The sequence below is a fragment of the Leptodactylus fuscus genome, chromosome 4, assembly GCF_031893055.1.
Source record: "Leptodactylus fuscus isolate aLepFus1 chromosome 4, aLepFus1.hap2, whole genome shotgun sequence".
NCBI lineage: Eukaryota > Metazoa > Chordata > Amphibia > Anura > Leptodactylidae > Leptodactylus > Leptodactylus fuscus.
The window spans coordinates 164,667,768-164,683,873 of NC_134268.1; the positions used below are offsets into that span (position 1 = coordinate 164,667,768).

A 16,106-nucleotide genomic window follows, 5' to 3' on the forward strand; every position below is an offset into this window, starting at 1 on the left:
CTGAGGCGCCGAGCTGCCCGCGGGCTGAGCTGTAGCCTGAACCGCTTCTCTGTGCCCGCTGTCCCTGCACAAATGGCTTCATACCCGGAGTCAGATTTCCAGCTGTGCCCGCTGTGTAAGGAGATGTGCGTGTCGTCTCCGTCCAGCTGCTCGTCGTCGTCCTCCTCACAAGGCTCGAGCAGCAGCAGTAGTGGCAGCATGGGCTCCGCTGCCCGCAGGTTACACGTCCTGCCTTGTCTCCATGCCTTCTGCAGGCAGTGCCTAGAGGGGCTCCGAAGCCCCGGGGACTCCCTCCAGCTGCACTGCCCTGTGTGTGACCATAAGGTGCAGATGTCTGAGGCTGGAATGGATGCTCTGCCCTCCTCCACCCTCCTGCACCTCAGCACCCTGCTGGACGCCGTAGTGGTGGCTGCCGAAGAGCCTCAGAGTAACGGGAGCTGTGCGATGTCCACCCGGAGGAAGCAGCCGCGACCCCGCTCCGCTTCGTGCTCGTCCTCCAGTCATCTGCGCCGGGGACCCCCTAGCCATTCGGAGCCGCGCTGCTCGTCCTGCGATGAGGGCAATGGTGCCAGCTGCCACTGCCTGGACTGCCGGGAGAACCTGTGCGAAAACTGCCTGCGGGCACACCAGAGAGTGCGGCTCACCAAGGACCACTGCATCGAGAGATTCCCCGGGCCGGGGTGCAGGGCGCCCGGCTGCATTAGTGGCGCTGCCTCCCCCTGCACCTCTGGAGCATCCGGCGCTGCCACTACCTCATCCTCGTCTACCTCATCCCCGTTCCAGGGCAGTGCCTTCTCCCTCATGCCCATGTACCCAGAGAGGATAACCCCCTGCCAGCATCATGAGGAGCAGGTGAGTCCTGGTCCTCCACCATATACACCTCACAGGGTAGGGCTCTCTGCTTATTGCTTTCATGTGTCAGGGCTGTTCTGGGGACAACAAGTTTTGCAGAAAAGTTTCCAAAGTGCCAGATTTGATGCATTTTGAAACTTTCATTAAAAGGAAAAGCTCTTTAAAAATGTCCTATATAGTATTAGCAGGTTGTGGCAAATAAAGTGTTATCCTGCTGGCTGTGAAGTATCCTTGACTTGGTTCCTCATGCCATATAAAGCAGGTGCCCCCCAGTGTTCCTTACTGGTTCCCATGTAACAAGATGGTTTGCTAAGTCACTATTCTTCCAGTTGATGACTTTGGGATATGTTCACATGTTCAGGTTTTGCTAGTTTTGAGAAGTACCATCTGCCCTTTATGACTTCCCTCAGTTCATGAGCCACACCAGATTTTGGAAACTGCATAAAATACTTTCTACTAACCTGCACATGTGAAAGCTCTCTTAATAATGTCATTGCACCATTTAGAAAGGTTACCTTATGTTGGGTTGATCCAGATTGACTGACATTACATAACTTGCCGTGTTGTACAGTATGCTTCCAGACTTTATCTTCTATTGGTTTGTAACAATATTTTTGTCCTATCATGCTTTTGGTAGATCCTCCCCCTGTAAATATTAAACTTCTCAATGAGTACTTCACTTACACTGAATAATACGGGGGGGGGTGGGGGGTGTACTCCTTTTGTAATCGTCACAGTAGAGTTGAATTTGTTGCAGTGCCAGCAAACACCCCCACCCCTCTTATTTAGCCATTCATAATGGAGTAATTTATTCCGTATTGTTGTGTAGGGGTTGTTTGTGTGTGGCCCGCGTAACAGCTGGAAATGCTGTCAAAAATATACATAATAATAAAATAGAAACTCTTAATAGAAAATATTTTAATGTGCTATGGTGTGATATAGAAGGAATATTTAGATTTCGTCTTGCCCCAACACCGTGTGGTTAGATCCAGTTTGTATACATTGTATACAACTGGTGTGGGCGTGGCTGGCGTGGGTTATATTTTTAGTGCTGCATGGTCGATATTACGTCACATTCATAACCAAGCCCGCTGGTAATTGAAAGCAATTTGTTCTCCTGTATTTGTATGAAAAGCTTTCATGCATTTTATTATTGTATCTGGTGTATGAAGGATTAACAGTATGTCGCTGCACTGTACATAATGTATAGTGTCTGTGTGTGTGTATATATATATATATATATATATATATATATATATATATATATTCATAACATGGAGAGTGATTTATAGTTATAGAATGTCTAACACGCCTCACGGATAAAGAAAGATTGCTGCATAAGCTGTGCTTATTACATGTATTATTAATTTCTGTAATTATTTTAGAGGGCTATTAATTCCAGGATGCTGTATAAGAAGCAGTTGTAACGCTGAGAGTCATCGCAGCTTGTAATGTGTTTGGTTATATTTGGGTATTTAGCTGCTGTTTGTGATGCATAAACGTCACACTTAGGTTCCGGATCCACAAAACACCAGACATTTTTGCTGCTACTGTGTATATAGCAATTAAATCACAAACCGTAATCCCACAACATATAATATTTCTATGCATATACCATTTTATTACCCATCAGATAAATACATGCGTACAAAGAAACATGTCACCACCAACACAGGATTAAAAAAAACTACCCACTGTGAATCATGACACCTCCCAGCCCTATATACATATTTCGTAACTGCCCATAGTTTTTTTTTTTTTATTATATACTATCAAGAAATACATTATATATAGCCTGACAACACATAAGCATAAAGGGGGGGGGGGGGGGGTTATATGACCCCCAGCATATGTTTCATACAGCTTCCACTCCGGAGGAGGGGGGTCTAACCAACCGATCTCACTTTCGACCATATATAGGTGATAACAATCAGATCCCATGCGATATGTAAGGTTAAATGTTGTGTGGGATCTAATTATCTAATTTACAATTTCAGCTGTGTTTACATTTGATTTGGTTGTTGCCAAATGTGTATGGTGTCATGTGAAAGAGGTAGGTTAGACCCCCCCCCAACCCAGAGGAAGCTGGACAAAACGTGTTGGGGGTCCTGTGGTTGGTATAACTTCTCCCCTTTATGCTTAGTGTTGTGTTGACAGGCTATGTATAATGCATATTTGATAGTTATTTATTATAGTGTATACAGGGCTGGGAGGTATCATGAACCACAGAAGATAGTGTTTTTTTTTTTTTTTTTTTTTATCCAGTGTTGTACACATTTATATTTTTTCTATGTATTAAGTTGAAACAATTATCTCTGCGATGATGTCACTTCCTACCAGTAATGTCAGATTCCGATGACCTCATCACTGCAGATCTTTCTACTTCGCCATATAATATTGTAACATTTTGTTTACATTGATGCAACACTTCAGATTCTCTGCATTGTATAACGAGTTATGTGCAAGGACACAAGTGTGGCATGTACCACAGGAAATGGTCTTCCTATCTAATCCTGTGATGGGGTAATTTATACATCTTGAGAGCTCCTTATACACTATGCATAAACTATATGAGCTATGACATCCTGCAGTCTTGGTAATCTGCCCTTATTGGGGACTATTCACAACATGATATACAGTAGATACTATTACTATACTACGTAGAGCTGGTTTATAGATACTATTACTATACTACATGGAGCTGGTTTGTGTCGCTTTTGTTAAATTTTTTTATTTTTGCAGGTAGAAAGGAATAATTTCTTTCCTGTTGCTTATGTCGCCTACATATTCTGCAGAGCTGTACACTGTTTGGCATCATTCTCTGGCCCGAGTGGAGCTCACAATTGAACTTTCCTACCTCAAACACAAACTGTAGTCAGTTTATCAGTATTATCATTGTATTTGTAGCGTGGAAGAAGCCAGAGTATCAATAGAGAACACTGAAGGTTTTTGCAGAAGACAAGTCTTAGACCAACTGTATAGACAATGTAGTCAGGACTGGTAAATGGGGAGAAGTTGCTTGTCCTGGCTACTACATGCAGATATTGTGGTGCCCGATCATACATCTGACTTGTAAAGTGCTGCGGAATATGTTGACACATATAAATTAGTATAGTTTTCCAGACTTCCTAGGTAGACTTGGTTTTCTGTAGTTACCATTTGTTCAGTTATAAGTGGAGGGCGAAGAACTAGCTGCAGGCGTTTTCTTGGGAGTTAGTTTTCCCACTTTGCTTGCTAAACCAGTTTTGGAGACCCTGGTCAGAATCTTTTAGGCATTTATTACCCCTGTGCCCTTCAGCATGTTTGCCTAGATTTGTGACTCCAGTTGTAATCGTAAAACTTTTAATCTGGATCAGGTCTAGGACCGGTAATACTTGTCCCATGTCCTCACTCTGTTACAGCACTTCTATAATAAATGATTCCTTTTCCTTGATCGAATATGAACAAGGTAATGACACTTTTCATAGCATATTACAACAAAGGAAATCCTGCAAACTGAGGGGTACTTGAGCTGTCCAAATATCCACTGAGAGTAAGGCAAAGAGGAGACTCTCCTGTGCAGAAGAGCTTGCAATCTAGGATGGGACTGACACAATAGGTACATAGGAGTGATTCAAGCCTAGGGAGAGGTCCTTGGAGAGTTGGGTGGGAATGAAAGTACAATTTAATATAACTCACAATAGCCGAGGTGTTTAGATTCTGTTCTATGGAGTAGATTTATATATGTAGAGGTTTGAACAATGCACAAACATGTTTTCGTAGTTGGTTTTATCTTAAGTACACTATAAAATATTTATGGTAAATCTTTATTCCAAAGTTCATTTAGAACTTATTTCTAATGGACAAATGTAATCTCATTGTAAACTAGAGACCTAAAGAAAGCAAGCTGCCATATCAGCCTGCAATCTAAGAGTATATAAGAGAGGTTTGCAGGAGGCTATGGGATAAGCAAGTAGATGGCAGCCCCATTGTTCTGCTCATAGTCTATTCTGAGCTGTATTTGCACAGCACTATGTGCAATTCACATCATTATCTGAATGGGAGCCAAACATCTGATTATAGGAAAACTAACTAGCCCTGAGCCAAAATGTCACAGTTTACAGGTCCATTGTGTATTTTAGAATTGTGTTTGTATGTACAGATATTGTTCTATGGGCTACTCTTCATTTCAATGTTATTGGACTTAAGCAGGGCCTCTTAATAAACCTTGCAAGTTGTTTGTGTGTCGATAACCTAAATCTAAAAATATCAAATAGTTTGAGTTTTATATTGATGCACCGTATATTTGGTATAATTTTAGCTTTTCAAAATGTGTGAACGTACATTCTGTTTCTATATCTGTTTGGCTTTGTTACACATCACTATATAATGTAAGGGTTAACGAAAATTCACTGAATGAAAAATATTGTTACAGATGAGAATATCACTAGTTAGTCTTTAGTGAGCAAAAACCTTATAAACATGAACAATCCTGGAGAATTGGTTCAAAACCACAATCCTCTGAATGTCTATAGAGATAATGAATATTGACTTGTTGGACTGCCCTACAAAGCCTTGTGTGGCTAACATGTTTGTGATATGTTGGAGTAAGTTCACACGGCTTCTTATGTCAAGCTGCAAAAGAACATATACAAAAAGCAGCTTTTTTTTTTTTTTTTGAGGTGTCACATTGATTAGAAAAAAAAACTATATATCTCAAAATAGAATAGGATACTTCTTTGTTTTAGATAGCTGATAAAAGCTGACTCATAGAAATCAATGAGAGGTTCTTCAAACTTTTGAGGCAGGAAAGCCTAATATAAAATAAAAAGCTGTCTGTAGTATCAAACATGGGTTTTAGGTTCGAAATATATCTGTGCAATTTTGCAAACAACAAAAAAAATCTTGTGCCCAAGGTTCTGACAGAATCAGATGGAATCCATTGAAATTCCCAGGATTACTAGTAAAATGAATTTAAAAGGTTTTACATTGTCACAATATATTTGTGATAAAAGAAAAAAAAAATCTGACAAGATGTGACTTACCGTCAAGAACATGTAATAACGTGAACATGTATCCATACTATAGTTAGAGCTGCCCATAGTGGCCAGTCAGATTCCAGGGTTCATTGTGGAGAAAGTAAACCATGATCGGATTGGTTTCCAATGGTAAAATTACATTATGCTGTGTAATGTGGTTGTGTCAGAAAATGTCTGAGGCTACTGCAAAAAAAAAGTTATATGAAAGGGTTAATGCTGACAAAACCATGTGAGGACTGTGATGTCCTCAGGAAAATTGATATTCACTATGAAGGTGTGATTTATTTGAGGGGGGAAACAAATACACCTATAATAGTTGTGCTGCTTCTAGTCTCCTATGAAATCGTTTATAGACAATTACTAGAGATATATAATCTTTTATTAAGATTTTAGATTCTTCCCCCCCCCCCCAAAAAAAAAAAAAAAAAAGAAAAGAAAAAAATTCTAGTTGCCATTAAAAAGCGAGAACCTGCGCACCTTCTTGTATAAATGATCCAACCGTCTGGGCTGTATATAAAGCTTATTTCTACCTCTGCATCTTAGTGATAGTACACTAATATTTTCTTCTAGCGCCATCATTACCTGTCGTCGTATTACTGTAATAGATGTCAGAGCAGGGAGATCCTCCTGTAACTAACTAGATCTTGTATCCGAATGGTGTAAGGTATTATAATGGTTGTAGGAATAGATTGCCTACCAGGATCAAAACCTAGTGTTCAGACTGAGCTAGCTATGTAGGGCATCATTGACTTAAAGGAACGCAGCATTTATTTTATTATTTAGCTGATTTATATAACAAATGGGGGTTTATGTGGGGGGAGCCATTTCATTAAAAAAAAAACAAAAAAAAAACAAAAAACCCTTTCTGGTGATTAAAAATCATGGTAAAGAATCGTAGATGTTAGAATTGTTGAGCTTTATAGTTTTACATGGCAGTGCTCTTTTTAACTACAAAGCCACTGAAATTTTGTTGGTGACATTTTTTGCCTGTAGTTTAGTAGCCTCCATATTTAGACGGTTCTATAATAGGTTAGCAATTGCTATTGATGATGTGGAATTGGTCAGCTAAAGTAATAGTTCAGTTGTTGAATCCTCCGGTTTTATCAATCCTAGTCTAATTTATTTTGGAGCCATCCTGTAAAATAGATCCTGTGGTGTTACTACTTGTAGCAGTCAGGGCGGTGGGATAAGGATCTCGCACGTCTCCCTCATGATTGTGTTAAAAGGAAGGAGTGAAAGGATGAAGGTCTCTTTCCTGAATTACTAGAATTCTCACTACAGATGGCGGTTTCAGGCTGGAATGTGGTGTCCATCAAAAGACAAAGAGTATTAAACCCGACACGTGGTAATGAGTCACTGTCACATTGCTCAGTCATTTTGTTTTTGACTATATTGTGGTTGAGGAATAATATATTCAGATTCCAGTGTCAGTCCTGTAGTTCCTGCGTTATGATTTCCTTTCGCCAGTGGTTACGGTTGCGAGCACTTAACAGCTTTGTTATTCCACATTTCTGTTGAAAAAGTATGTGTCACCAGACAGATCTCTTGTCACGGTGCTTAGAAGAAGCCTAAGGCTAAGACTGCATTGCAAATTTCTTACATGTGAATTGCAGTCAATTCTTGAAATGTTACAAAAGTTCAATCAAAGTGTAGTAAACAATCTTGCACAAGCAAAACATTTAGGTTTTTTTTGCAAGTTCCACCATCCATAAGGACTAATGCCATGGGATTTTACTTGGAGGGCTTGTCACCAGATCTGAAAAGCTCAATGATGGGCGCGGTCACCCTGAGCATTTTGTTCTTCTATATATCCAAATCACTTCAGCTACTCCAAAGATAAAAACAGGTTTTTGTGGGTTTTTTTTTTTTCTTTAAGCCAAAATAGAGTGGCTTCAACCTGATTGGAAATATGTAGGAAGCTCTTATATTTCTCCGTTCTACTCAATCCACTCCTGGCTTAGGCTCAAGAAAAAAAAAATGCATCAAAATTTGCAATGTGGAGCCTCATCCATGGTGTTGAAAATTGAGGTATGCTAGCCAAGTGGGCAGAAAAATTGTCACAATATACAATGCATTTTGGAGCCAAAAAGAATGCATGTCCAAGCTTTAAGGGGTTTTCCCATAAACATAATTACTTATGATTATGTGGACCATTAAAAGTTAACCCTAAACATTGATTTCAAACAAAATTCCTGTTATTCCTACTGGTATTACCAGTTCGGTGTGTAGTCCAGAGCTGTCCAGTAAGTGCTGATAGTTGCAGGCTGTGTGACGTTCCTCTTATTCTCCTAGAAATTTATGACCAGTGTAAAGTTGGGGTGCCTTCACACGGAGCAACGCTATGCGCATTTTGCTACAAATTACACATGTAAAAATACACGTGTAACTACACGTGTAAAATGTAGTAAGCCATTGAGTTCAATGGGTTTTTTTTTTCCGTTGTTCGTATAACGCGCGTTATTTTGCGCGCGCAAAATAACGCATGTTATATGAACAAAAAAATCCATTGAACTCAATGGCTTACTACATTTTACACGTAGGTTTACACATGTAATTTGTAGCAAAATGCGCGGAGCGTTACTCCGTGTGAAGCCACCCTTATAAGAAAAAATACTCCAGACTCCTTATTTGATGTTGAAGTCAAGTATTGAGTAATTAGAGGGGTTTTCCAAGAAACATAAAGTTTTTATGTTTTTCTAAACCATTAAAGGTTAAATATTTTTGCAAATATAACTTTAAACTTTTGCAGTGTTTAAAGGTTTTCTCTAAGGCTTGATTCACACGATTGTTGGAGACTCTACCACAGAATCCGCTTAAAATTGGCAGAAGAGAAAGTCCTAGTTTTGTCGGAAACCTGGATGACCCCATTATAGTCTATGGGGTCCACGGGTTTCAGTGTGCAACCACTTTTTAAGCGGCCAAGGTTTCCCTCTTTAAGGACCCGATACACACCCAAAGGACAGAAATCTGTACTCTAGTGTGACCCTAGAGTAACCGTGTTAGTGGTGACTGTTGTCTTGACTGGTTGCCAATGCATATGACCATGAATGCAGGATCTATTTGATGATTTGTTAAAAACACAAATATTTCTTATTGTGCCCAGGGTATCAGTCAGGGAGACTGCATAAATGGGGAGATGACCGTGCCACAATTTTGTGGCTGGATTTCTGCTAAGTGCCAAACCATAGAAGGTTCCTGCATGTACCTCTAATAGAGGGTCATAGACAGTCTATAAAATATCTAATTTTTAACTTGGGTATATTAGCAAAAATGTGTAAATTTATTTATTTTATTTTTTTTATGGTCTGGATTTAAAAGTAGTTATGTTTATGGGAATACCATTTAATTTTAGTACTTCTTTACTTATGGGCTGGAAAGCCCCTTTACATCAGTTGGGAGACGGTCACACTACCGTTGGTGTCCGCTCAGCAGTGTTCATGGCTATTGCCTGTACAAGATGTTACCAAAGGGCACTAGCTGGTCCGTTTGCAATTTCCATTCATTTCAATGGGATTTTATCTTATGTCCTTTAGTGTCCGTTTACAACCATGTCCGTTTTTTTATTTTTTTAACATTGAGGACTATGGGCGAGGAGCATATAACAGACAGTAACTGATAGCCATTTGTGTTCGTTATGATAGTGTGCGGTTTTTTTTAAACGGACACCTTCTGAGTAGACACTAACTGTAGTGTGAACCCTACCTTACAGTTCAATTGTAGTGATGTATGATGATGTCAGAAGATAATAGCTGAGCAGATATGGTGTCTATTTTTTTTGTCTGGTCCTGGCATTAGGTAGGATTGTATAGCTGATACTAGATTCACACGGTTTGGTCATTACATGTGGAAGAAAAATTTTTTTAACTTCCATAAATTTTTATTCATGTTTTTGGACACTTTTGAAAAATGTCCATCCACATAGGGAGACTGTACGAATTCCATATAGACGCTATACTATACTTGGTCAGAATGATAGGTGTGGGTCTGAATTTCTGAGTTGTCCCTTTCTGAATAGCTTTCATTTATTTATTTTGGCAATTACCATTTTATCTGGTTAGACCTGATATCTCCTTTTTAAACAGGGCTAATCCATTGATGTTGGGAATCCTAAATTGTGGACTCCTTTTCAATGTCTTTAAAAAGCCAGGAGTAGCCCCTCTTGTTGTGATAGTCGGCACCAATGTGTCTGTTGTCCAAACATTCCCCAAGCTGTGTCTCTGCATTTAGAGTAATGAGCTCAAACTCCATTGTCCTAGAGTCAATAAATTCCTTCAGGGTTCTATTTCCTTGGGGTAATTAAACAGGACTTCAAAGAAGTGAAGATTTTAACCTCTTAAGGGCCAGGGCAGTTGTGCAAATTCCTGGACTCTGTGTCACACGCCTTTTAAAAATGTCTCAAGAAAGTTTGGACGCTATCATGTTCATCTGTTCTTTTTGTGAAAGCAAGTAGCCAATATGCCTGCAAACTTTCAAATGTCCTTCATTTTTTTTATATTGGTTTGCATAATATATATTCTAGGATTTGATCCCATAAACTTGTGTATACGAAACATTCATCGCTAGCTCGAAGCCATTAATACAGTAGAATTGGCTTCCAGAATAGTATGACTGTAGGTTCACGCACGCAGATTTTTTAGAAATATGTGACCGCTCATTTCAGTAGCGATTGTAGAAATCCACATGCTTGCCAACCAACCTATTCCATTTGGTGAAAACCCTTTATGCTATATGGGTTTAGCCAAGGTGACTTTTATATTAAACCAGCAACACAGGTCCGATTGACCTGAATGTAATGCCATTTTCCCCATGAAAGTCCATGCCTTCGATGCGGAAATATTCATTCATACTTTTTCAGAATTTGCAAATGATCAGCCTGGAGCACGGAGGACAGATATCAAAAAGAAAAATATTTCAGCTCACTAAAGTCTTCACTGTTAAGCAAGTGAAATCCTCAAAATCGGTGCACGGAAAATATGCGCAGTGGAAATGCTGTAATTTCTCAAACTATTGCAATTTTGGAAATTGCAGCTTATCAAATATACCTATGGAAACGCCGGCAGTTTCCATGTAGGTATAATATAACCTTTGCAGACTTTGTGAAAAGTAATCTTGGAGAAACCATGATGCCTTTCCGCCATGGTTTTTACTGCAGCGTACTTTTGCTGCGGCCAGCTACATGTGCCATGGTCTTTAAGATGGGTTTTCTTAACAACCCTTCTGATCAACTTGACTCCAATCCAGAAAACTTCTGGCACTCAATTTCATTCAGGGTTGTAGTTGGCATCAGTTTTGGGGGAGTTAGAGAAAAATGTTTCACTACTTTTCTCTAAGGCTGTCGGCCATGTATGAGGGAGTCAGTCTGACTGTGGATCAATAGCAGTTGGTGGTTTGGCCTTCCGACTCCACCGCTCTGTAAATGGTTATTGGCTGAAAAGCATATCAAGGCTGCATCTATGCCAGACTCCCCATTGACTCTAGCATTTTTTCCTCCATTGGTTTTGGCGAAAAAACGATGGACCCTACAGACTCTGTGTAGCCACTTTTGTTATCCTCCTCTCTGTTTTTAGTCCCCCGACTGACCAGGACAATGGAGAGGCAGTGCCAGGGGGAACCTAGTGTAAAAATTAGGGTGGTGGAATCAAGAAAAACTCCTGACTGACTTCAAAATAAAATTTCTTTCTTTTAAATGAATTAGAGAATCTATCTCTTTCGACTGACCATGAGTTGCAGTCGACAATTTAGCCTACTGATTCCACAGCCCTAGTAAAAAAAAAAAAAAAAAAAGAAAAAAAAAAAAAAAAATGCCAGCTAATAGCAATTTAAAGACTCCAAAAAAAACCCACCTATGTATTTCTGTAGATTCTATGATTGAAAAAAAGCAACACCACAGCATTGTAAAGTATGAACCCAGATGAAGTCGCAGATCACACATGGTGTAGTTCATGGTGATGGTCCCCAAAGCAGGTTTTTAGGCCTTCTGTAAACGGCTATAACAGTTGCGTCTATCAGATTTGCTCTTGGATTTTGACAAGTGCTGGAACGTGTCTGTACACACTGTACGCTATAGACTTTTTTTTTTTTTTTTTTTGTAATATTGCATAACACCCTTTTCTCCACAGCTTTGTAAACAGATCTGTGAATGAAGAAACGCGTGTATGTTCTGGCAGTGTGTTACTCCAGTTCAGGCGTGGTTTCAGATGAATTATTAACCTTGTGCATGAATGAAAAGTCCCGTGATCATACAAGAGAATGGGTGGGGCGGTTTGTAAACCATTCGCAGCAGGGTTGTTTTTGTTTTTATAGTCTTACTAATACCAGGAATACATGGCTTTGTTATATTGTTCCTCCAAAACCATAGGTATGTTATAACAATGCATTAAGAAGGGGATGTCTGTATACAGTCTGTAAAGCCCTGTGCAGCGATACCGCGAGAAGTAGTAGATATGTTGTTCCCATTTCTGTAGAGTTCTGGTATCAAACTGACCTATTTAATTTTCATTCAACTTTGTAGCGGACAAATTACATTTGCAGTGCACGATTGACATATACCTGTTTTGTGCAATGTATATAGTGAACGTTTCCTTAGATTCCTATGGGGCCGGTATATACTCCCCATATATGCCTTTTTGCAGAACACCCAAAATGGGAGAAACATTCCAAGATGGTATTTCACTATATCGTCGTTATATATGGATACATACACCAAATGCACAACTATGTACTGCTATAATGCATAGATCGATAGATCAGACTGGCGGTGGATGGCCCAGTTCTGTCAGGCCTGGAAGTGGGCCACCTATATTGGTGATAACTAGCGTGCTCATACTAGAAATCATTTAAGGTCCTTGCTATTTTCTTTGCTTTCCTAGTTAAATCCCTAATTCGCTAATAAGCCTGCCATACGCCATGCAACGCTAATGTGCTTGATCTGCTGAACGATTTCTAAAGTGTAATATAAATCCTGTTGTCATAATTCTCAATGGATCAAATACGTTCCCACTAATCTTAAGAAACCACAGACACAAAAATTGTGGTTGAAGAGCTTAGTATGTTGAGTTAAAGAAAATCCCTCATTGCGGGTTATGTTCTGTAGCAGTCTACTCACTGCCCTTTGCGATGGGTTGTTCTGCCAAGAATGTACAGGTTGGCTCTACCAGTCTAATTCTACTATTGCTATAAGTTTACAATGGGTTACTGTATACATAGCAATTCTAGAACATGTCATGGTTAGGTACCATAGTTAAAATTGTATCTTAAAATATAAAAAAATTAAATGGGCTTAGTGACAACCAACTTGACAGCTTTACAGGGATTGCTCTGGGTCATAAAAACATGGCTGCTTTCCTCCAGGCACTGGATAGTCATAAATTTCAACATATCCTCTGCCCAGCTGTGAACCTTTGCAAAAATATACGCCAAGTAGAGATTTCTGTGGACGTTTACGTCACAAAAGTGGAAGGGTGATGAGGATGATGTAAAAGCGCTATTTGTGGCTATTTTATTTGCAAGCCAGTTGCATCATTTTTGCAGTGCCATGTAAACACAGCCAAAGGCTAGTGCCTCAAGACGCTGACAAAGAATGTTTTTGGAATGTGGAAACACAGCAGAAAAAGATACCACATTTCACATTCCAAAGTAAGGCTAAGACCACACGTAGCGAGCCATAGCCAAAAACTCATTGCATTTTTATCCGCAGTGTTTTTCCTCTGCAGACATTCTGTCCATATCGTTGACTTGCTGCAGTTATTTTTCTTCTTTGTGTGGATGGGATTAGCCAGAACACCCCATCCACTTTGCAGGTACTGTATAATTGCAGCACTTTAGCAACGTGAGGGTTCCAGCCTAAATAAAATTTTATTTAATCCACATTGTGGGCAATAGTGTGGAATATGCAGTGTTTTCAATAACACCTTTTCGCCTGTGAAAATTCAGCATTTTCCCCTTATATTACTTGGGAAAGGGGCAAGAAATGCAGCAGAAAAGCTGTGAAAATAATTAGTCTATCACTGCTCTAGTGATCAACTCCTGCTCCCACTGCTGAATGCACAATGGGTGTGTTTAGTGAAGACATCGTACTGCCCAGTAATAGAACTCCCACTATGCTCCAAGATCCCCATTTTAATGAATAAGTGTTTCTTTTTTTTTTTTCTTTTTATATGCATCCATGGGGCACTGAAACATAAGAAAGGTATAGTCTTTATACTGCTTACAACATCTACGGAAGCAGTAGCTGGGGCAGTGATGGACTCCATAGCATTTTTATTTTTAATACATTTTAAAAGAGACTCTTGAATCAGGGATATATAAAGGACTATAAAAAAGAGAAATCTAAATCAAATCAGTATTTGATGTAACCACCCTTTGCTCGTCCAGTTGTTCCAAACATCTTAGAGAAATAAGCATAGATCTTCTAGGAGTATCAGATCGGTTCATCCTCTGCCTCTTCATTTAATCCCACACAGACTCAATAGTGTTGAGATCAGGGTTCTGTGGGGGCCAGCTCATCACTTCAGGACTCCTCCCCAAAGGGTGGTGATACCAAAAATACTGACTTGATTTTAATCTTTTGTTCACTTAAAGGGGCTGTCCAGGAATTTGCTATTTATTGCATACAATTGACTACTTTAGAAAGCATTCCTCCATTTTCCAACTGATGGAGACTCTTATCTCTGTATGCTCTCATTGACATTACAACTAGCCATTCAAATGGTGATGTTTAGGGGGTAGCCTGCAGCTTCATTATAGAGTGGGATTTACATTTTGCAGGACTGTTCAATAGTGTGTTTTGTATCTAAATGAGAGGACAACTAGGCACTATTGTCACACAGGATTACTGGTAATAGCCTAGTGCTTGGAAAGTCAAGTAATATGGGATGAAGGCGGGAGACTCCAGGGTGTTATTTAGTGTATGGAAATGTGTAACAATAGAAGCAGAGCCCTTTGTTTTAATTTAATTAGCAGAGATTGCTACAAGTCAGTGGGGTGGGAATCTTTGTCTATCTGGGAGCTTTGAAATGCGGAGGAGAATCCAATTAAACTCTTATCTTGTTTCTTCAGGGCCTCCCCTGTTTGCAGAGTTAATTGGATGGCAGAACCTTTCCTTATGGTTCCGCTCTGCAGGTTTTCTCATTATATGCAATGTTGTTTGTCTGAGAACTCAAACTCATTAGTTTTCTGAAAAAGTTATAAATGGTCATAATATGTTTACATGCCAATGTATCTCTGCAGCCCTGGCAATGTCACAGCATGTTGCGCGCTGTATTGGCACTTCATATCTGCTGCACTTCAGTATAGAAGGTAATTGAACTGAAGCCACTGCATGACCTGACACCAGTGGCACTAGAGGATCCTGCTCCTATTAGTCAGGTCATCAATTTTAGAAACCTATCATTGACAGGCCATTCACTTTAGGTCAATGGAGTCGTGATCTGTGGGGCTGTTTTCCTGAATGTGCCACCCCTGGCATTGTCTACATGGTGTTGCTGGATGCTCCCTTGGCATGTAAACAATACCTAGAGTTTTAGGCCTCAGATAAACAGCTGATCTGCAGGGGTTCTGAAACTCAAACCTCAACCATCTAAAAATGTATGGTCCGTGTAAAGGCTAAGCCATCAATCTTAAAGTACTGTTATGGGCATGGAGCGACAGAACTCCCTTCTCAGTGGGTGTTATGAACTTGCTCAAAGCTCCTCTCTGTTTTACATTCTAACACTGCAAAAGTTGAGGAATGGATCACGCTACCCTTTTTGTCCCACAAATGGAAGGCGATTATCACTCTAGGTTTGAGCTCAATGTTCTTTGCTTGTAGTCCTATTCATTCCAATTTACACCTTGGAGGATCGGTTTAAGGGATTCAAATTTAATAAAGTGTCATCGTAGTGACTTGAGAGCCTTGATTGTGTATAAGAAAAGATATCCTTGTACCATGTTAGCCAGTGGATATGAAATGAAAGAAATTTTTTGAAAGGAAAGATTGCCTTGATTGTGGTAATTGAACATTCCTACTTGCCACAGTCTTTCTGTTAGATGTCCTTTCCACAAGTCCATCTAAAAGTTCACTTGAACAGATGAGCATGTTGGCGCGATAGGATAGTACAACTTTAGGCAGTAAGATTGTGGTTATTTGTATGGAGCCTGTATCTAAAACATGTTTACTAAATTCAAGTTCCTGCGTACCTAAGTAATGACTTCTACGTGTGCTTGGGAATGACCCTCTTCTCATACAGGATTTTACTT

At 39.7% G+C, this 16,106-nt stretch overlaps 1 protein-coding gene across 1 annotated transcript in view; it reads left to right on the forward strand.

The window, feature by feature from the left end:
• Nucleotides 1-72: 72 nt before the first annotated feature.
• TRIM71 (tripartite motif containing 71) overlaps nucleotides 73-16,106 on the forward strand; it is a 50,828-nt gene continuing 34,794 nt past the window's right edge. The window contains exon 1 of the mRNA XM_075271325.1: nucleotides 73-852. Coding sequence (XP_075127426.1) covers nucleotides 73-852 — 780 coding nt within the window. The remainder of the gene's footprint in view (nucleotides 853-16,106) is intronic.